Source organism: Psittacula echo (genome assembly GCF_963264785.1).
Source record: "Psittacula echo genome assembly, chromosome: 3".
NCBI classification, from domain to species: Eukaryota; Metazoa; Chordata; class Aves; order Psittaciformes; family Psittacidae; genus Psittacula; species Psittacula echo.
Genome location: NC_137736.1, coordinates 92,032,745 through 92,057,061, shown reverse-complemented (window position 1 = coordinate 92,057,061; position 24,317 = coordinate 92,032,745). Strand labels below are relative to the sequence as shown.

The following is a 24,317-nucleotide window of genomic DNA, read 5'->3' as shown; positions in this document are numbered from 1 at the left end:
AATGCTTCCCCACTGGAAACAATTCTGTGAAATCCAGGATTTGTTCTGCTCTTCTACTCTTACCTTTTTTCCTTTAATTTTTTTTTTGTAAAAAACTGATACATACATATACATAATTTCAAGTAAAACTCACAGATTCCAGTGCTAAGCTGAAGTTTGTATTCACACTTAAATTTTGGGAATGAGCACCTTTTAATTAAGACTCTGCTACCTGATCACAAGGAAAAGCAAGTTTTACATTATGCTTTTACACAGCATCAATTTAAATGGGCTAGAGAAGTGTTAGTTTATTTCAGACAGCTTCTTTCTCCGCTGATGTGTGAATCTGTGTGAATCTCCGCTGATGTGAATCTGTGACATCCTAACCTCCCTCAAACTTGAGAATGCCTCCAAACTCTGCCATCACAAAATTCAGCCTTCTCCTAATACATCAAACTATCATTGAGACTATTTAATAATTATTCCCAAAACTCATCCTTCAGAAACTCTACTAATAGCCTCATAGTACAATGCATCCTTTGATACTCCACACCTTCTCTTGAACCTACCTGTTTTACAAGTCTGCAGCTGATCTCACTTTCCATTAATACCAACACATTGGCAATCCTACTGCAGTCACAAGGTTAAATCCATCACATTTACTTTGCTTAGAAAAATTATCATCTTCTCAAAATGAATCCAATTTTATCAACTGTCTGGCATAATTTACTTTTCATACGCTGAGTCTGACACACACACCTAAAAGTCTACCTCTATCTTTGACTATAATTTTGTAGAGAAACTCTTCAGTATTTCTGCATATCATTGATATTGGGCTGACAAATCTATAACACAAACTTCTCTCCTCTGTGATTTTTGAAATTAACTTACAGAAAAGGTACTAACTCCTTTTACATAGCAAAAATATAAAACCCCCTTGCTATAACCATTAAATAATGCATTATTCCTTTGCAATCATCAGTAAAAGTTATACACACTGTTCCTAACAGAAGTAATGAAATGGATTGATATAATTGAATAAAGAGAAAAACAGTAATGCTCCGTATTATAAGTTAAAGTCAAGGTCCTTATGTGCACAAGCAACTAGAGTATTAGACTGAAACAAAATATGGCTTCAGCCAACATTTTTCATTGCTAAATCAAGAGCTGTCAATCAGCAGATTTGTTTATGCGGTCTCATTACAGTACATTATCTCAGTCTCAACAGTCATAGTAAAGAATGTGGAGAGCATAACTGTACCTACTTAACCAGCACTCAGGCACCCTCATTAATTTTTTTCATCTCACTTTCAAGCATGACACGACTCATACCAGAACAATAACTTGCTGATAATTGTTTGAGACAACAGCTGGACAGGAACAGTGCAGCGGTGAACATTCTTATAGATTATAAGGTGTCTCAGTGAATTACAATTAGCTTAAAAAGTCACCTGCCCTGTCCAGCAGCTTTGAAAAGACGACATTTCATTAGCAACTAAAGAAACCCTAGCATATTTTCAGCTTTAATGACCCAATTGCACTGTATTTTTAAGATAGAAATTTCTCAATATCACATGACAAATACTGAAATGGGTGAACATGCAGCTCAGCAGGTGTAATATTTCTGAAACTGTCATATGATACAAAGTGAGCTTAGCTTGCCATTCATTATCATCTAACTTAAATAAAAAGAAAATAACAAGAATTATTTAAACAGCACCCAAATTACAAGCCATCTGTACAAAACTTTTTAACTGCTTTGAAAGAAAAAGTATCATACCTAGGAATATAGAAATAAAATAAAAAAACAGATCAAGTACACAATGCTAAACAAACCACAGAGAACTGTATAGTTGCATTCCATAACAAGCTAAAGGAAAACAGAGTTCTCTGTTTTCTGAATATTGTTCTTTCTCTGGGCTAAGGAAAAAAGCTATTGCAGAATCTTCTGGTCTCCCCAAACTCCAAATATAATTTGCTGTAATTAAAAAATGAAATATCAGTGGAAAATGCAACATGTATCTGCCTTTCTCTGGCAAAATACTACATCCATCCATCTTTTCTAACCACTTCAAAAACTAAGCCTTTGTTTCTCAAAAAGAAAAGAGGGAGCTGCTGCCTTTTCAAACTTATTCAAGCAGCTGGATGCAAAATGCCTTTTGCCCAGTCAACCTGAACAGAAGCGTGTTTGGACTGCCCTGTAACAGGAAGGAGGGAGGTTCTACAGCAGTTTTCCACTTCAAAGTAGAGCCTTCAATTTTTTATGACTACTATGAAACAGCTCACACTAGCACTGTAAGATAACCAGGACTGCACAATATTAGATAGTGAAGAAATGTAAAATATACTTCCAAAGCTTTCCAGTTCTTTTAGCTGTATTTCTTCCCATAAAGCTTCAAGTATTTGAAATAGCTACTCGGTGATAAGTCAAATAGATAGACTAATGTTTCAGAAGTTGGGTCACCAAATATTGGAGAGATTGTCCCACTGTGATTTCCAAAATGAACTAGATTGAGATTTCCCAGCGTCATCTCAAACCAGACACTGAGAAACAATGTCCCGTTTACGTGGACTGCGTAGAAAAACAAGAGACCAGAAATCCACAAGCTTTTTCTAGAATCTTCTTCTTGTTGTTCATCATCATTATCAAAATAATTCATTCATTAATAAGTGGCTAGGACATCACATAAAGAGGACTTTACACATGCAATTTGCCTTACTATCAATCTACTTTTTCAGTTTGAATGAGATTCAGAAAATACTGAGACTTTACACAATAATTCTACTTTCTAAAGCTATCTAACCATAAAAATGATCGCCACAGTTCTCTTCCTGCATCTACTTTCTGAAAATGGATGCAAGCACATAACTTCAAATCAACACATACAGTGGCGGTCACTATTTATGCTTTTGTCAATGGATATTCAAAGCTATTAGTGTAAACATAAACAATAAAATAACTGTACTTTCAGAATCATAGAATAGTCAGGGTTGGAAAGGACCTTAAGATCATCAAGTTCCAACTCCCCTGCCATGGGCAGAGACACCTCACACTAACCCATGTCACCCAAGGCTCTGGCCAACCTGGCCTTGAACGTCGCCAGGGATGGAGCATTTACAACTTCCCTGGGAAACCCATTCCAATGCCTCACCACCCTCACACTAAAGAATTTCTTCCTTATATCCAATGTAAATATCCTCTGTTTAAGTTTTAATCCGTTACCCCTTGTCCTATCGCTACAGTCCCTAATGAAGAGTCCCTCCCCAGCATCCTTATAGGCAACCTTCAGATACTGGAAGGCTGCTATGAGGTCTCCACGCAGCCTTCTCTTCTCCAGGATGAACAGCCCCAACTTTCTCAGCCTCTCTTCATACAGGAGGTGCTCCAGTCCCCTGATCATCCTCGTGGCCCTCCTCTGGACTTGTTCCAACAGTTCCATCTCCTTTTTATGTTGAGGACACCAGAACTGTACACAATACTCCAAGTGAGGTCTCCCGAGAGCAGAGTAGAGGGGCAGGATCACCTCCTTCGACCTGCTGGTCAAGCTCCTTTTGATGCAGCCCTGAAGGCTGGTAGAAAAAAAACAAAACTAAAACCACGACCACCACCAAAACACACAAAAAACCCAGTAACCCACCTTTTTTGATTTATGATGATATTGCTCCATTTGAAATTATAAAGGTAGTATTTCTCTAATTCTCTACAGGTATATTTAAAGCCACAAGTTAACCATTGCTGTTACAGACTGGAAAAAAAAAAAAAAAAACAAACCTATATCTAAAGCTGCATAGTCATTAGTTTCAACATGTACTAAAGATTTGATTTTTAAGGAAATACTTGAAGAAGGTCTAAAATTACAGTTCTAAACACAAAGAGGGAAGAGAAAAAGAAAAAGAATTTTTAGCTTGATAGTCTCTAAAACCACAGCACACACATATATATATATATATATGAAAGAAGCAGAGGTTGCGAGGTTTACAAAGAAGCATGAATTAGTAACTTATTCAATAAGATGTTAAGATCTGTTTCTAGTGAGAATATAAGATGAGTAAAGTTTGGAATCTTTTTAAATATACAAAGGTCACAGTAACATAAGACATAATACAGGCTGAAAAAAGATCCAAGAATCTTGTTGCTATGGTGAAGACATGAGGAAGCAGAAAGTCAAAATGGCATGCATAAATAGTTAGAAAAAGGATTCGGATACAGAACAAAAAGATATGATGCAAGAACACAATGTGAGACATTAAACTGGTTTCACACAATATTTGTGAAATTAAAAAATAATGGATACAAAGACAGAAATATACATTGAAAAACTTCCTGAAAAACTAAAGTAGTGCAGAGCCAGAAATTTAACTGACCATTACTAATAGAAAATGACAGTGCAAACTATAATTTTTGATCTTCATAGAGTTTTGTTAGGAGAGTCATCTTGTTGACTAGAAAAGGATGGCTTACATAAAATTAAAAAAATAAAATAAAATAATCATACTATGTTGATATGCAATAATCACGTCAGTAGCATAATAAATGAGGTTTAAAAAAAACTAAAATTAAGAAAAGAAAGATAACAATAAAAGTTACAATTATAATAGCTCAAATTTTGTAACTATCTAAGTACTGAGATTTATTCTGTCACATTGAACATGATTTCATAAACCATAAACTTTGCTTTATGAAATTTCCCCTCCTTTTTCCAAATATAAACTGTAAATAGCAGTAAGAGAAAAGTGCAAATATGACTAAGGAAAATTAAAAGTTTGGTTTGCTCTAATAAGTGAATGTTCATATTTCTCATATCTATCCTGCCTAAAGGAAAGCTATATTCTACCTCAATCTACACTGCTTAACACTGTGGAAGTAGATATCATACAACCTGGAGAATGAGCAGCTTACTGATTTAGACTTGAAAGTCTCTTGAATGTCCCAAGAAAAATGGGCAGTATCTTTTCTCTCTGAAACTCACATTATATTTGCATTCATGTACAGCTTTCTGAGAAAAATCTCTATGAAGGAACTTGATTTGGCATACAAAGCTTAATACATACATAGCAATCATTACAGGTGAGTTCCCAGCTGCACAAGGAAACATTACACATGATAAAAATATGTCAAAATAGTTTCTGAGAAAAAGGTGAACAAACCAGAATATTTACTTACTGAAAAAGGCATTAATATCTCTTTCAAACTAGCTGGAAATCAACACACAACTAATTCATTTTTAGAAGTAATAAACAAATCTTAATGAAACTCTAATGTCTACAGCATACTGAAGTATTTGTGGGATAAACAAGTTATACAGCTCTATAACTAAAACTAGTGTCAATCCAGGTCACACAAAATCCCCAGGTGGACAGAATTGCCAAACTTACTAAACAAATCCAGGTATTATCAACAGCATTAACTGTTGATAGGTGAATATAAACAGTATAGTTCTTATTCTGTAGAAAAAAGTTAATTAACAATACAGAACTGCATTGTACAAGTCTGTATTATAATTCCTCAATAAGCTAAATGAATAGCTTTACATATTTTGCAATGGCAGTTTATTAACTACCATGAATACTACGCTTTCAGTCATACACTGCATACAAAAAGTAATTTTCTGACAACAACTTGAGGACTTCAGACCAACCACTAGTAATTTGTTTCTGAGATGTTCTTTAAATTGAAGGGGTCATTCACCCTATCCATTTCAATTTGGTTTTTTAATAGTAAGCTAAGTTTTTATCCTAAATTTCAGTACTCCCTTTTGAAATTACATGCTGGTGCCTTTACGGTGAACCAGAGTCTCTATTCTCTTAAATTACATAGCAATGTTGCATTGACACTAAAATACCAAATTGAACGAGGAAAGAAGCAAGATACTACTGAAAAGAAGACGGGGGCTTGAGCTGATCTCAAACCATGTTCTTGACATCAAAATAGGACTCAGCAGCAAAAATTAAAATAATCTCTATAACAATTCATACATTCAAAGAAAAGCTAAAACAGACCAATAGACAACTAATAACCAAAAAGTCTAAACTATTTACTTAGATACAAAGGTCAAGCACTGATCAGAATGCACAATATGTTCAGAAAACAAATTCCTGGTATTAGTAGTTACCACAAAACCTCCTCCTGATCTAGCAATTATTTATATAGTAGCTTTTAAGCAACTTAATTATTATTTAGCTATTTAAAACCATTTCATAGCTAAAAGTAATAATTATCACTTTAATTACTATTCAGGCAGTTACTGGGGGAAGAAGGCTGAGAGTATTACTTTCAAGTATTTAACACCTTTTCCAAAATGCCGTAAAGATAAATATACACTCCAGAAGGGCCTCTATTTCAAAACCCAGAAGAACAGGTCCGTGTCTAACATACGGAATGAATTCCAGGTTTCATTTTTCACACCCCGAAAACATACCACAACTTTTGGGTCTAGCATAAACACCAGTATTATACTCTTAACCCAGTTTTGTGAACATGTTCAGAACTAAGCCATTAGTTTTGTATGACTAAAACTGTCTTAAGACAGTTTTGAAAAACTGAGTATTCAAAAGTATGATGAATCTCAGTAGAAAACAAGAAGTTAATTCCATCACTCAGATCATATTTCCCTCCTTACTCTACCTGCTGTCTTGAGTAATACTGCCAAAAATATTTAAATAAACAAATGCTTTTAGAATTAGATGACAGTTCATACAATTTAGGCTAACTTAAGCATGTAAACACTGGATATGAATCATTAGTACCTTCTGTCTTAATTTTTCCTAGAATGTCTGATAAATGATTTCAACTTACATCCAAAGTAAGTCTTTAAATAATGTTGGAAAATAAACTAGTATAAGAGAGAGAATTTTCCATAGGGCAAGGGAAGGCAGGTTCCTTTGTTGGGGGAGGGGGAGGTGGTGTTTGTTTTGTTCTTGAGGGATTAGAGTGTTAAACTGCTCAGGAAAGGTAGGTATTACCATGAGCCTTCAACAGGCCAAGCAACCTGACTGACCTCATAGACTCAAGCTGGAAACAACTGGATTTACCAACATATTCTGGTTTAGGACGTTTCAAGTTAAAACACTACAGTTTACATCAAATTCTAAGAACACTTTAGACACCTTTAAAGGTTGCTTAGTCCATTAGCAGTGGTAGAAATAGGACATTAAGAATACTTAATGAGGTTTTAGATGTTTTAATGCATTGCGTGTCAAGATTACACTATTATAGGGTAAATCGTCTAAGTACATGAGTTATATCATTAAGAATCTGTGTACTCATCATATTAAACACTAAACTCTCATAGTCTCAAGCCATAATGAGACTGCAAGTAAAGGTAAATGGAGCATACCTTCATTTAGATTATATGCTTTAATATACCCTGTAATAAGCCAATTATTCAAGGCTGTTCAGAAGAGTGCCCATTTTAACTATTTATTTTGGACAAGCCTAACACAGAAAAAAATTAATAATAAAAACTACTGAGAAAAACATATAAATTGAGTCAATGATAGTTTAATACACATTCCGTAAGGTCATGAAGATTAAATAAACTTCTGGTTTTTTTGAAGAAAGCCTTGAAAGAGAAGTAAACTAACAAAGCAAAAAAGAAAGTAAGTATCTAGTAACTGTAGCCCCAAGTTCAATTATCAGAAAACCATTAAACTACAAAGAGATAAAATTTCTGTATTCATAATATAATCATGAAGGTATCTACAGCATGAGGAAATTTCATCACATACCTCTAGACACCAGATTATTCAGGTACCAAACTGCTTTGCTATGTTTGGGATACAGGGACTCTCATGCTCACTAAATAAGAGCTAGAGCTTCTTCTTTAAAGACTTATTAAATACCAGAAAACAATATTTTTCAAGAGCAATCTATAACAGAAACAAGCCATTAGAATTCCCCTGACTGATTATTTACGTATTTATTATTAAAACATAAATAAATATAAGAAGTTCCAGCTTCTGTAAACCAATAAACAGGATGCACAATAAATGCGTACAAATCACCTTAACTTTTTCCTCCGAACTGAAGGCTATACTGGAATCTTCAGAGCATCAGTGTTCAGAGCAGTATTTCACAATTTGCATGTTAAAAGCTTTTAATCACTACCATAAAAAAAAAAGTGAAGTAAATGTAGTAACTCAGGTACAAGTTTCCTAACCCATAAAAGAACTTTTTCCATTAATTCACAGCCTCAGTACTTAGAAATATTTAAATATACTCAAAGATTCAATATTCAGTGTGCTACTCTACATAAATAGCTCACCAAATGCTACAACTCTGTTTAAATAAAAATTTTCTGCTGAAAGATTTCCTTAATATAAAAGACAAATATAAAAAAAAAAATACAAACACGTATCAACTAGGAAGCTTTGTACTTGGTTGCAAGATGCCACTTGGTAACTTCACTGACAAGACAAGCTTACAAGAAAGAACATTGACCTCGCTTTTCAAAAAATGTTTTCTAGTTGAAAGTATGCCTATGTATCTTCCAATTACAGAACCACATCTCTTCAGCATTGTTACAGAAGTGCAACAGATATTACTTCCAAAGTAATGGTATTTCTTAGAGTTTTCTCTCATCTTTCACCAAATCTGTAATAGTTATTCAGTAATACAGATCATTTACTGTACTATGAGACACTCTTGTGGTACACTAAGGAATGAAGTGATCAGTCAATCGTGAACAGAGAAAGAGATTCAAACTGAGAGAACATACACTGCAAGCAAGCTTTAAGATGCAGCATTTCAGAATATTATATTAAAAAGCAAGTGAGAGAGAATTGTACCATTCATTCTCACTAAAATAGGTGTATCTGCATACTATTAGATAGAGACTAAATGACAGTGATGACGGAATTACAAGTGAATTCTCATCATTATTGGCTGGAGAACACATAAAATACCACACCATACTATAAAACTGAGTGTAGCTTCACTGCAAATTATCTTCTCTTAGGTTAAAAAAGAATAGGTATTTCTACATTAAAAATAGATAATGGGAAATCTAACACACCTAGCAAAGCTGGCACATCAGACAATTTCTGCAAATATACTTTTAGGCTAAATATTAAAAGGCTTTTCTCATTAGCATGCATTTAAAACTCTGCCCAGAAAATTTCTCATTCCTTCAGGAATTCAGGGAAACAAATTTTTTTATCATTGAAGCTTCTTGAATTCCTGTTCTTCAAAAGCTGTGCTATAATTTTGTGAGATTGAAGATGATGTAGATTGTAATAGAGATTCTGAATAATCACTCTACTATATAGATTCAGTTATTTTACAAGAAAAATGTAATTTATCACATGACAACAATAATAATAGTATTTCTTTTCAATCTGGTCACATGTCTTCCTATTAGCCCCAAATTTTTTTAAATGCTGGGAAAGATAAGAAGGGAAAAATAAGTATGCTTTGCATCAGTGTTAGACCTTTCTGCACTGACTACATTAACATCTCTAAATGCTGTAAATAGGATTTTATCCCTCTCTTTCTGTTACGTTTACATATGCATAACAGTTAACTACCCAGTCACCAGACTTCGCTGACTTGAGGAATTAGTCTAATCTCATGTGTATCAAAATCATTTATTAGTTCTACCTGTAAACAGTAACAAAGCATTCATTCTCACTGACCTGAATAAACAGCTATGAGAAGCATCATTATCAGTAGATGTATCTTTTTGCCGCACAATTATACTTTGCCTAAATTTACATGAATTCCCCCCTTCATCTCCCCCAGCTAAAGACTGGATACAAATATTTCCCTGAGTTAGCAGAAAAATCCAGCTGGTGATCAAAGAATAAGCCATATCTTCAGAGACTGGAGTTTCCTAAGTACCAAGAGCTATGCAGGCAGTCCACAACAAACACTGATAGTGGTACTAATATACAATTTTTTTGTCATTATTTTTAAGGAAATTAAGCATAATATTATTTCCATTTCACCTTTAAAGTAGGCATGAGTTCTAGCAAAATGAACCACAGTGTTTTCTTGACAAATCAGAGGCACAACAGCCTCTTGACACAAGATACACGTTGTCCTTAATTTCTCTTATTCTCTTCATACTAACTTATTTTGCCACAGTTGTTTCAGGAAGCCTTTTATTTATTCCCAAATATGCTCCATACTTTGAGTTTTGGTTCATACTCCCAAATTCTCTCAGCAGCAGTAATCCGAAGATCAGAATTCTCTGTTACCATTGCATACCAATATTCTGTTCTCAAAAAACCTATTTTTGTTCAAGTAGTTCAGATTCTATTTCTTATAAAGTATGCATCTGCACAGCACAGCTTAATTCACCATTCGACCCCACTTGCTCACTATCTCTTCCATTAATTTGCTGAATAAGGAAGACTCAGGTGCATTCTCAAAGTCAACTGGTAGCAGCAAATGGATTCTATCTTCCCCTTTTTCAAGTCTGACCAAGTCAAATCCTGTATTTATCACTACTGTTTCTCTTCTATAGAGCATTAAAAGAAGAATTTAGTTCATGCCACTAAATTACTGCTGCCAATAAAGTTGGCTTTTTGCAATCAGGAGGATCTAAACCCAGTTTAGTTTTAGCTATATCTATCCAGGCTTATTTCTTTTCACTGCAGCATTATACATCCATTGAACTATACATGCTAAGATTTCTCCTGCTGTGCACAACTGAGCCTTGAATCCAATTTCTCTTCATGGAATCCAGCTGTACCTACCCTCCATTTTGTTAGCTTTGATAGCAGCTTTCGTTCAAATGAATTTGCTGAACATTTAGTTGTTTCTTCCATCTTCTCACTGTTTCGAGTAGATGATCCAGTACTTTGAGATCTTACACTGAAATGCCAGCAACAAAAAAGCAACATTCTACTGCACATGTATCAAGTATGTTGCAGCCAAATTTGAAGTGCCACAAGGCAATACAGCACCAATCAGTGAACTGCAAAGATAACCAGTCGCCCTAACTAGGCTCTTTCTATCTTATTACCCTTGCCAGCTACACATATGCATTTACAATTTTAGAAAGAGGCACTTCTATATCAAAGGACAAGTCAGATTGCACAGCAGGACACGTTTAGTTTTTAAAATTGTTAAGCTGAATAATAGAACAGATAAGGTTTAAAAGTTTCATTATTCAGGTGCTATTAGAGGTGAGTAAGGCTGTAGAGCTATCTTGTGAGATCACAAGAAAAGTAGAGCCCCAGTATTATGTAAAAATGGGAAAATTGAGGAAGCAAAGCCATAAACCAGAAATACAGTTGTTAGTTACAGAGTATGTTGCCCACTGTCTTCATTCTCTTAATTTAAATGAAACTGAAAGCCAACAAACTGATTCAGAAGAAAACACAACTTTTTCAATGTAAATATTTAACTGTTATGCCAGATAATAATAATATCATGCAAACACATACTGTCCTATTAGAAAATTTTCAGAATGCTGAACTAGTTTATCTCCTATGTAAAAGAATACTTAGCTAAAGTTCCAATTTAACCCCCTCCCAAAAAAATCTTACTATTTCAGTCCAATTAAGTTCTCTCCATTCTTACATAACCTTCAGAACCTGACTACTATTAATGGGAAGGTGGAGAACCAATTACAGGATATTCACAAAATACGCATCCTTTATGGTGATGTTTGTTTCATAAAACGTATTGAAAGAGTCCCCTAAAAAAGTCTGTTACGCAAGATATTTACAGAATAAAAGAATCTACATAGAATGAAGAAACTGTGAGAAATTTATCATGTACAGATCACAGAACAGCAGCCTATAATGGAAGTCTGTTTCTCAAATGAAGTCATCAACTTACTGTTTTTTATATAAGACCTCATTTTAATTAAGAAAAAAAGTTATGTATAAGACAACATCAGATCATACTTACACAGAGCTAGCAGGTAAAGAGGAGCTTTCCTTAGTGGGTAAGGCAAAATGTCTATAAACAATTTTCACATATGAATAAATTAAAATATTGTTCCAATAGAACTACTTCAAATGCAAACAGAATCAAAGGCTTTGCCAAATATACTGCTATATTCTGCCTGGCTTTCCAGTATCTACCTAAATATTGTCCAACAGCTGCCTAACTGGAATTCACTGCTCCATTAACACAATCTCCTTGTTTGAGAATGTGGGGGTTTCTTGGTTTTTAAAATTAACTGTCTTTGAAATTAATTTTCCCTGAATCAAAAAACTAAATGGCAGGTTTTCTAAAGGACAAAAAGTAGTACTAATGGAAATTCAAATGCTTATAGTTTTCATGAACAGTGACTTTGAAGGTTTGCCAAATAAGGTTTTCTAAACATTTCTTTTTTTGCATTTAAATTATTTTTCTCAGCTCGCCATGAAAGTCTACGATAAAAGCACTGTTGTAATGACGATTTCGTTACACTTAAATATGTTACCTTTAGTCAGATATAAATGCTTGTAGCATTATATTAGAAATTCCAACAGTACATAGTGCATCATCATGTAACAAAACTAAAAGGTAAGTAAACTCTATGAAAATAGGCTTCCAGTAGGTATACAGAGCTTTACCCCTCGTGTGTAATACAAACACCAAATTAATTCTCACAAGATCCTTGCTGGTATAAGCAGAAACATGCAAGTTGTTAAAGTGGGTATCTTCCATTAAATAAACAAAATTGTAATGACCTCTTTTTAACTTGCATTTTAACTTCCAAACCTGGTTTTCCATTCTACTGGTGTTTACAGTTTAGGACTTATACTGAGAAGACTTTCTTCCCCTCTCAGGATACAGGAAAATAATATCCGTTTCCTCTAAGATTGCACTTATTCACATTGTAAAAACATTCTCTACTAGAAATCAATAAAGGAACACTCTTGTTGCTTCTAAAACATAAAGCCCTTGAAGGTTTTTCCTACCACAGTGCTGTTGAATGGGAGTGAAATGCTTTTGTTAGCCTGCACATACTGTCATATTTTCAAACAGGAGTTCACTGCAGACTAATATGGTGTTTTGGGCAGAAATCAACTACAAAAAAAAAAAAAAAAAAAAAAAAAAAAAAAAAAAAAAAAAAAAAATCACTGAAAGAAAAAGGTAAAGGTGAACTACAGGAACTACTCCTTCAAGGCACTTCACTGCAGAGAAAAGAAAGTACTCAATCTGTTTTGAAGCTGACAGGAAATATTAAATAGTCTTTATGTAGAAGGTAAGAACCAATAACCTAATAACAACACATACTGCAACTCTGCCAAAAAAAATTAACTTAATCTAAAATAAATTTAAGGTAAAAATAATACCTGTGCTTAGGTAGTTACTTACAAGTACGGTAACAAACTCTTCAATAATACCCCTTCACTATCTGACACAGCATTTCCTAACTGAAAATACAAGTCAAAGGACCCTTTCTAGAAATAAAATTTTTTCTGTAACTATTTAAAACTTCTACTGGCAGACTACCTCTTTTCTACAGTCCTACCAGATTAGTGACCTGATGTTATGGATTATTCTAACGTACTCAGATTAGGGTACAAATGACACCGCCATTCAACAATTAAATTCAAGGGAGAATTAATCCTAAAAAATTCCCAAAGAAAAAGATTAAATGAAAAAATATATCTCAGTTTATATCTTCAAAAAGAAACAAACTACAAAACAAATGCTACTGTCAGACTATTGCAACCCTCGGTATGTTAATGTCATCTATGGGTTTCCATTTTTTGTTTGCCACATATTCATGGATATGAAAGTCAGATTTTTAGAAGTTATTCATATCCCACTTCTTTAAAGACATTTAACCATATGAACAACTGAAGGTTTCTCCTATCTGTGATAGGACATTAATTTAAAAAAAAAAAGTTAAATTAATTTTACCCAAATTGGGTTTCTTTTGTCTGTGACAGTAACTGGTGAATGATCTCAATGGACAGGCTTTGCATTTTTATTAGAGAGCATTTAGGTGGGACTCTGGCAGCCAGCCAAGCTCAACCCACCACTGAAGTATATTCATTCACTGATTCTTCCATATCAATCTGTACATTACAAACATACTTGACATATACCTAAATAAGATAAAAATCAGAGATCATTCTATCTGCTAAGAATAGAAACAGCTAATGTATTTATCACCGATGCAACAGTGAATATATCATCCCTTCTTCTCCATGGAAAGATGACACATTGAAATTTCAAGATACCATTGACACTTCAGTGATTTACAAAACTCACTGGTAGCTGTCCTTTGCAAATGCCTATGACTGACTCCTGCATTATTCAGAAGCAAACTTTTTTTTTTCCTATCTCCATTTTATATACAAAAATCTTTTAGACTAATTTTGGTTTAAAGGGTAGTTGGAGTGATACTGCAAAGCAGCCAAACTCAGGCTTTACTTTTGTTTGTACACTTGAATTAGTGCTATAATATCAGAAGTTACTAGACTACATTACTGGCAGTCTTACAGGTTTATTTGAAGCACAATTTGGAACAACTTCAGAGGAGGAAAGTATGAGGACACTGAGCTCCACCTAATCCTTCAGTTAGCTGACCACAAGTCCTATTGCTTGTGCCGGGTAGGTTGCGGCATGTTGTCCTGGGTTCAGCAGCAGCAGTCAGTTTTTCTCCTTCTTAGTAGCTGATGCAGTGCTGTGGTTTTGACTTTCAGCCTGGGAATAATACTGATAAAGCCAATGTTTTCAGTTGCTGGTCAGAATGTTTACCCTGACCAAGGACTTTGTGAGTCTCATGCTCTGCCAAGGAGGAGGAGAAGCCGGAAGGAAGCAGGGACAGGACACCCGACCAAACTAGCCAAAGAGGTATTCCATACCACAGCACGTCATGCCGGGGGATGTAACTGGGAGTTACCCGGAAGGGCACGTCCTCTTTTCTGTCGGGCTCTTTTCCGGCGGGCGGTATCGTATTCTCTTCCCTTGTTATTTCTCTTATCATTATTATTATTGGAGGCAGCAGTAGTGGTTTGTGTTATACCTTAGTTACTGGACTGTTCTTATCTCAACCCGTGGGAGTTACATTCTTTCAATTCTCCTCCCCATCCCTCTGGGGGGGTGGGGGGGGAAGTAGACTGCGTGGTTCTAATTTACGGCCTGGGCTTAAACCACGACACATGTCAAGTGCAGCACTAAACTAATTTACCTTGGTGATCTGCCCCTCTTGCTAGCATTTACTCTCTTTTGTAGTTTAAAATGTTTGAGAGGTGGTTGGCACCATAGTGGTTTAGGCCTTGATGTTCTTGCTTACCGAGTATACAGTGGAGGAAAACAAAAATAAAAAAAAGAAATTAGAGAGGACTATATTGACCATTTCAACAAATGCCCACAGAGATAAAATTCCCATACAAGTGCTTAATTTCTGAATAATCAAGTCTGGCAGGAGCTCTGGTGTGATGGGATCAGACACTGCCACCTCCAATAAGATTAGGATGAAAACCTGTCCCAGTTGATTGAAAAAAAAAAAAAAGAAAAAAAAAAAGATATCATGCAGTCTCTCTCTCTTGAGTTTACTAATTCAGCTCCCTTTGATATCTAGACAAGAAAGAAGAGTAGATTTATAATTTTCCATGCCATCTTTCATTAACTGCAGTTATCTGCATGTTGCTCAAAATAATGAAGAATTTAGGAGTGGTTTCTTGTACGTTTGATCTGCAATTTCTAATCCTCATTTGGACTTTAACACTTCAAACATAATTATGTAAAAAAATTGCCGGATAAAGTCAAATCAATTTATTAATAGGACATCTATAAACACAGCACACCACTTACAAAACATATACTTCAGAAAATTCTTATATTTTGCATACATTAAACAAAGTGTATTTAAATGCTTCAAAAGATTTATTTTTGGTTAGAGGTCACTTTCTTGTACACTCCGTGCAGCCTCCTAAGTCTAGGAATCCTCTTTGACAAAACAATTCAAGCACCAAACAGACGACTTTAGGTAACACGTAACTGGTTCTCTCCTGAATTATCCTGAATGCATATCTAACATTAAGCCTAACTACTACATTCTCACTACATTAATTTTACTTACTCACAGACTTCCACCAACTTACTGATGTATCTTCTCCACATCAGTACTCTTCAGATTATCCCCAAAAACTAAGTACGTATCTTATAGATGTTTCATTACTATTCTCCCTTCTACAATTGACAAGACCAAGAATTTGCATATCAAAACTTAATCATTTCAGCATTGTGAGTCTTAAACACAGTAACTTCAAACTACTCCAAGCAAATGGGTATTACTACATCCATGATTAAGAACCTAATAACTGCCCCAATGGGTCTGACCAGTGATCCCTCCAGGTCAGCACTCTCTACAAGAACTGCAGTAAGAGATGTTGCTTAAAAAGACACTATGCCAGCCTTACCACTACTCGTTTCCCAAAAAAAGGCATCTCATCTTCCTACAAATACATTCATTCCTATTTTCTTTGGACCTATTACCCCTAAATTTGTCTAATTTTCTTTGAACCTGCAGAACTTTTGAAGTTGTTAACCAAGTGGTCCTACCAATTCCCTACCTAAATTAATTTTCAATAGATTAAATAAGCTTTTCAGTATCAGCTGAAGGACCCTTTGCATCCTCAAAGACCATGTGAATAATGTCCTGCTTACATTTATCTAGGTACATTTAATGAGTTTTCCCCGTTATCTTCATATGGCCAGGCTTTCACATTTTTAACGCTACCCTTTTCCTTGCAATACTGTCTTTAACCTTCTCATCGAGTCACAATCATTTTTTGCCCCATAGCCTTAGTTAGGCTTTTTCTGAATTATAATACAAAGTTTACTCAAATCTTTAAGATGGCATTATCAGAATAGCCTCTGGCTTGTTAGCGGGCATGAATATCTTGCTTGCTTGATAGCTCCCTGTCCTGAAGTTCAGTGCTTGTATAATAGATTGACTTGGATAGTTCTCTCGTGGTACAAAATTAAGATAGTGATCATTATTTCCTCCTCTCCCACTCCAGCCTCCTAGATCCAGTGCATGGCTCAAGCCCATTTCCAGAACAGTTCCTTCTCATACTGGATACAGAATTATCTGAAACAGTCATTTGTTTCATCTAAAACATTTATCTTCTTATAACATCCTGATGAGGAATTGACTAAACCTATATGGGGGTAGTTAAATCTCTCACTTTATTGCCACAAAACCTGCAGCTTCTCTAATCTCATTTAATAGTTTCTCATTACAATCATCATCTGATTTAAGAGCTATTAATACAGTACACTATTATTTTATTAGAAGGAATTTCCATTCACAAGGTTTTGCATGGTAAGCTGCTTTCCCCCCCACAAGATTTTCATGCTATCTCTTCCGAAAAGTGCCACTCCCCTGCCTGTACATCTAATCATTTCAGCAAAATTGGCAGCGGATTAACACCATACACCAGTGATTATTATCCTTTCATCAGGCTTTCAACATCTAATATAGAGCAGCTGTCATTCAAATATGAGAATTTTTGTTTGCTCATCTTATCTTTTAGGCTTCAGATAAAAGTACATATAAGGTTTGCTCCAGCTCTGCTTTTCCGTATTTCACATACCAGTTAACTTTAAGTCATATATTCAGTTTAATGCTTTCAAAGAATTACAGTAAGAGACTCCTTTGATACCACTGTTGCCAAAAAGGCTTTGCGCAGATTTTCTTCATTGATCTGCAACCACAAGTATAATCCTGATAAATCTCAAACACTTGATATTTCTTATTATTTCTTTCTCTTTGAATTCTCTAACCTACCTTCATATCAATCCTTCTTTTTGCCTTTAAAAAGAAAAGTTATCAGCAAACCAAAGATCATTCATGCAAAGCATTCACATTTGTCACATTATTTTCAGAACTTCTCAATTACTTTCTTTTTCTTCTTCCCCCTGCCAGCCAGGGAGACAGCCACGGAGCATACTTCTACATTGTCTTTAAGGCAGTGATTTCACCACTTACTTTCATTCTTTCAGTTGCTGACACAAAGCTAATTAATTATTTGAGGTTTACAGAATCTTTTGTTTGTTGCTTGGGGCACCTCACAATTAACTCTCATGTTTTCTTACATATATTTTAAATGCATGTACATGTTTCAGTCACAATTAAATCTTTTAAAGTATTCATATTGCAAATATCACATCCACACACTGACTCATATCTCCAGATTCCAAGCTAATATTCTTCTCCCGCATTCCCTATGTATCAATAAATCTATATGGCTTCCTGACAAACAAGTTGGTTTTCCATTATTCCCTTGCCTTCTTCTTTCATGTATATAATCTTAGATTTCTTCAAGATTACAAATTTATTCTGAGACAAGAATGCTGCGTCAGTAAGTAAATTACACTTTGTCTTTACTCAGTTACTACAAGAATACCATCAGCAACTGATGCTTTCATATTTCTCATTGTTCCAGCTCCAATTTAAATTTTTATAAAACACATTACTTTCACAAAAGGTTCAATGTCTGCAAAGTGGCTAAACGAGCTTTCTAACAATAGAAGAATGAAGAGAAAATATCCTACACCACCCATATCCTTCATGGACTCATCATTACCACCACCGCAATCATTATTTTTATTAAATAAGCAGCACAGTGAAAACATTTCCCCTAATAAGTCACCAAGACTGTTATCAGCAAGTCAAAGAAGTGATTATTTCCCTCTATGCCCCTTCTCTCTCAGGGAGAAGTATCTGGAGTACTTTTTCAGTTTGGGGTTTCCCACCCCAAGGAAAAAAAAAATAAAAATAAAACAACAAAACAAAAACCAAACTAGATATACTGGAACAAGTACAGCAGAAAATCAGGATGATTAGAGGGCTGAAACATAGGATGCAGAAAGGCTGAGAGAGCTGTCAATTTTGAGAAGGATCAAACTATCTGCCATCTCAAACTAGCTACCAGAAGGCTACATAAAATAAGACGGATTCATATTCTTCTTGGACATGCACAATGATCAAGAGGCATAAGACACAAGTTGCAACAAGGAAGATATTACGAAGGAAAACAAAACCAAAAACAACAAACAGGAACATATATCTCCATCTTCAGGGACATCTCAAAACTCAGCTGAACAAAGTCCCAAGCAACATGAACTAGACTGGTCCTTTACGAAGGTAAGACCAGATGACCTTCAGAGGTCCTCTCCAAACTAAATTATTTCACAATTCAAGGACATGTCACTAACATGTCTCCAGACATCCTCCACAAGAGCGATTTTTTTCTCCATGCATAGTCTTTGCTCCATGTTACTACTTACCATTTTTCCTACACTTTGAAGCTAGACCCTCTTTTACTTCTTTATTCCTGCAGTAATGTTTCTTTCATGACACCATAACATCTTCTGTTATTTTAATTCCTTCAATACCCATTCAGCATCAACATCATTTATACTTCTATACAAACATCTGCCTAAAGCTTCAAATCTATACTGTTCTGTATTCCTTTTTCTAGTTGAAATTTTTCAATGGATTGTTTACATAAACATAATACTTCCTCTTCTGGATTAACACTGAAATACTTTTGCCCCATGAGCTGGCAAAATTTACCAACTGAACATTTGAGTACTTCAATCTGATTTTACTTAATCAGAATTCACTTAAAGCCTCATTGAACATTCTGGTATCTGCTTCCACAACTAGATACCTCTTCTTACACAACGACTTCAATGAAAAGAGTGCATAAGCAGAGCCTTCAAAAGAGTGAAAACCAGCTCATTCTTTGAATGCTGTCATTTGGCTACAGAATCATTTTAAACTTTTTATCTTTCTGGTTTTAGAGACAAAGCTTTAGAAACAATCAAGGACTCTTCCCAAATTGAGTCTAGTGAAGTTACCTGATTCTACTCTAGAAAGCATGGTTTTAAATCTCTCCAAGACTGAGATGTGACAAAAACTAGATGTCTCCAATTTCTTTGGCAAGCTTTATTATAATCAGTAAGTTATGTACAAGCTACAAAAAAGCTTCACTGCTCCCCACGGCCATGAGAACAAACAATACTTTCCTATCTTTCGTACTAGAATTCATGCTGTTAATAAGAGACAGATGTCTGGTGCTGTCTGTATTTCTGCAAATTACTGTAAACCACTCTTGAAAAAAATTTGCCATCCATGTTGCCCTTTAGACACCTACTTGCTGTTCTAAATAGTCTTTAGTGTCTCCACTTCCTTTGAAAATTAAGATGATGGCACACTTAGATCACCCATGTGAGAAGAGGGAGATATCAAAACTTAAAAAAAAAAAAAAAGATTAAGCAGTAAGCTCCACCTGTAAGAGAAAGAAAGTAAATTTGTCCCTGTAGGCGATAGTCTTTCAATCACACACACACCACCTCCATTTGGTGTAAGAGTATATTTCACTGATTTTTCAACTGTAGATAAGTGTCTTCTATTAGGTTTTGTCAAAACAGTGTACCCAGTACATTCAGTTCAACTTTGAAAGGATGTTAATCTTGTTAACTTTAATGTCCTTGCTGTCTATGGAAATTCACAATTCTCCTTTGAGCTATTAACATGTTTGGTCTGAACACCATTTTGTCTCCCAAATTTTACTGTTTAATTACACACAGGAAACACTATTTCCTTCAACGGCTTTTAAGCCTTCCAACTTACTAGTTCAAGGAACCTTGTTGGTAACCCTCCTAACATTAATAAGGCACCACAATTATCTTTTAGACTTACTCTAATAGATTCAAGTAAAAATGTCTGTGGTGTGTGAAGTTTTCTTGACTTTTTATCTTTGCACAACATTCTTATCAACAGTAATAAAGTGTAGTACTCAACTCAGTAGAAATACTATTAGAGCATAAAAAGCCTGCTTTGGCAAAAGCACAATAAAGTTCTTGGTTATTGTAAAAAAAAAAAAAAAAATATTGGATAATACACACCAAAGCATACTAAAAAGAACTGAGAAAGTTGGAAATTCCACACACTTGATTAAATAAAAAAATAAAATCGAAATTTGTAATACGAACTGAAAATATAATAATGTCTCTTCAATTTGAAAAGGAATTAATCATTACACCTCTTTGGCTGACCCAAAGTACCAGATGTCCAATACCAATCAAACGGGAGGAAGAAACGCCAAGACAAACAGTGGAAATACAAGCATTTTATATATGGGGCAGAATAATTTAAACTACTAGCAAGATGACTTACTTACAGAAAGAGAGAAAAGGTTTAAGGCCAGGAATACATTCACATATTTTGCTCTACCACAAATCTTTAAAAGCTGAAGAAACTAAGCAAAGATCTATGTTGCTACAGGTTTATCAAAAAATAAAAGATTTCAAAGTCTCTCTTCCTTCACAGACACAGAACACATCAATTAACATATGTATTCTGAGGATAAACAAGATTTTCGTTCTAGGTCACACAATTTCTGTCACCTTTTAAGTGAAATAGTTCAATATTACTGCTTTAACCAGTCTACAATTTTTCAAATTGTTATCTTCACATATTCCAATTAAAATCCACAAAATTTATGTTATATTCTGATTTTTTCATATGCATATTTAAGCCCCAAGAATTTCAAAGATATTTCTAAAAGCTGAAAATTAAAGCAATCAACTACTTACCCCTTTTTTGACAACAAAATGTAATTTCCAATTTGCAAAGCATATCAGCATTCTCATACTTGTCCTCTTCTGCTTTAACCCAAAAGCAGGATTCTGTCATTTCCTGAGGCCTGATCTACAATTAAGAGATGAAACAAAATTTTATTAATTATTTTGATACTATGCAAAGACTGCTCTGTAGAGTCTAAAGCAAATTAAATACTCAAGAGCTCTGTAAAACACATAAAATTTACATAATACATTCACAACAAGGACAAACGGAGAGACCTACAATGCCTCTTTCCACAGTCCAGGTTGGAGAGATGCAAGACACTTGCTTAGAAACTGTATAGCTATCAGTACACGGCAGTGACTGATCCAATGTAAACAGTTGGCTAAAACAGAAGGCATAGTAGAATCAAGGAAGCATGCTGGTATCAAGGTTGCATTATTCTAGACCAGAACTGACTTTTGCAAGCATCTCAGAACATCACATATACTTGGCCCAGATGATTCAGGAGTCAATGCAATACAGTTTTTAGAAAATAATGAAAACTAAAGGCAGTAAATATTCATATCTTGCCTAATTTTAACTAACATAACAATTGGTCTATATAAATTTTATGCCTGACAATCTATTTACCCTAAGCTCTACATAAGATTTTATATCAATCAGTACTACCTTGGACCAGTTGAGTCTTTTCATGGTAACCTCAGGTCTGAATTCTTTTTTAGGCTTCATTCCAAATGGCAAAGTACATGAAGGTGGAGACCACTGTGCTCCTAGCAGGCCTGGGAAAGGTGGTGGTGGAGGATGACTATCACCAGTGAGAGAAACTCCCAAGCCATTCAAAAGTGGTGGAGGAGGAGGGGGAGGCGGTGGTGGTGGAATTGCTCCATTAGAAGGCAGTGGTGGAGGAGGCGGTGGCAGCGGAATTTGATGTGGTCCTGCAGCTTCCAGTGGAACAACAGATGCATCTCCACATGTTGATGGTAGAAAACCAGGTGGTAAGGAACCATACTGATAAAGAAAATATTCATATTCAGCTTCACATCTTTATCAATAGAATGCCATAACAATCATAGTTTACAGATTAAATCCAGCAATCCAGTTGTAAGTTAGTGCCATTTTTAACTCCACAGGACCACCAAATATGAATTATAAGGAGGCAAATTCGCTTTGTATTTCATAATTTGAATTCTCAACAGATATTTTCTAATATTGTAAACAACGTTGTTTCCTGTATTTTCTACAGAATTGAAAGCACAAAGTAATGATGAAAAAAAAAACTCTTCAAGAAAATGCATCTGTCTTACATATTGACTTCTTACTCTGTATCATGAAGACACCTATACTATATGAAGATAGGCCTTCAGTACTTCAGTAAGTCTGAAAAAATATATTTATTTCCACTATTGGGAGAACTTCTTTCATAGGCCTTCAAACATTAATAAAAAGGTACATGACAAAGATGACAAAAGAATTAATGAGAAATATTTATCTACTGGTGAAAGTATTAACATTTCAACTAATAAATATGAGATGAAACAATCTTTTTTTTATTAAATGAAGCGAAATACAACATGCAAAGGATTTAATATTTTTAAAAGGAAATAGCTAAATATCAATAAATACAAATGAATATGAATACATGCACTGCAGTATTATTGGTTTAAATTTCTGAACAGACACTGACAAACAGACACTTAACAATTTGGCTCTACTAATGAAAGAAATACACGAACAAACACCAAATACAACAAAAGAGTAAAGGACCAAGACCAGGAGAAAAACAGTCATAGAAGCTGGAGGTAGCCATGCTAAGTAGCAACTGATGCCATATGGAAACTAAAGACTCCTCTTTAGATGGGTTTTAGAGTACTAAGTTGTAGTAATCAATTACTTGATAGTCACAAATCATTCCAAGTTTTGCAATAACAGTGGGATAAATGATTGTATGACAATTATTAAACATAATCATGTAAACAAAATCGCTTGGTCACTCAGTCTCCTTACACAGTTTTTAGAGCGGAAGCAGTTACAAGTTAACTCAAGTATTACTCTCAAAATCCTGCACTACTCGTCTCTATCCCATTTTAAAACATCTATGCTTGAAAATTGAAAAATTATCAGGCAAAGTTCTTATCCAACTACAGGTTATTTCTTTCACTGCTGGATATCCATAGTGTGGTTTCAGCAAAGCAAACTGCATAATGAATAATTTCCTGTGGAGGGATAAAAATCATAGTGATGAATGCTAACCTAAAAGTGTAAGACTTATTACCCTATGTGGTTAATTACTTCAGAAATATATGACGCTGAAAGCAAACCCAAATGAAACATAAAAACTAGTTTAATTAACAGAGCTGAGGCACAAAAAGGATCATCTGGGAAGTCAAAAAGCTAATTACTGCCACATCACAATACTTAATGTAAAACAGAAATAAAGGAAACGAACAGTCAATAACAATCAATAACAAAAATTCTTTGGAAAAAAAAAAACAAAACAACTGCACTATCACAATCTGCAAAAGATGCAAAATGAAGCCCCTTCCAAAAACAATACTTCATACACTCATTTAAAATCTTATACCTGTGACTTAAAAGCTTGCAATTCTGCTTCAAGTTCACTGATTCGTTCTTCTTTTTTTTGCAGTAGGGCCTGAGTTTCCTGATGAACTACAAAATCTTTTTCAAACTAAGAAAAAAAGAAAGTTGTTAATACTAGTCAGTTCCGTATAATTTCTTTAGATTCCAACATGTCCTTTTGTGTTTATTAAAGCTCACATGTTAACAATAGTAAGAACATGCAACATTATTTGCTATTCTAACTTCCATGTATCT

The 24,317-nt window shown here is 34.7% G+C and overlaps 1 protein-coding gene across 1 annotated transcript in view; it reads right to left on the bottom strand.

The window, feature by feature from the left end:
• DIAPH3 (diaphanous related formin 3) overlaps nt 1-24,317 on the bottom strand; it is a gene marked incomplete at both ends in the record, with an annotated part of 228,909 nt that overhangs the window by 145,912 nt on the left and 58,680 nt on the right. Inside the window, 3 exons of the mRNA XM_080614298.1 lie at nt 21,494-21,608; nt 22,155-22,493; nt 24,067-24,171. Coding sequence (XP_080470424.1) covers nt 21,494-21,608; nt 22,155-22,493; nt 24,067-24,171 — 559 coding nt within the window. The remainder of the gene's footprint in view (nt 1-21,493; nt 21,609-22,154; nt 22,494-24,066; nt 24,172-24,317) is intronic.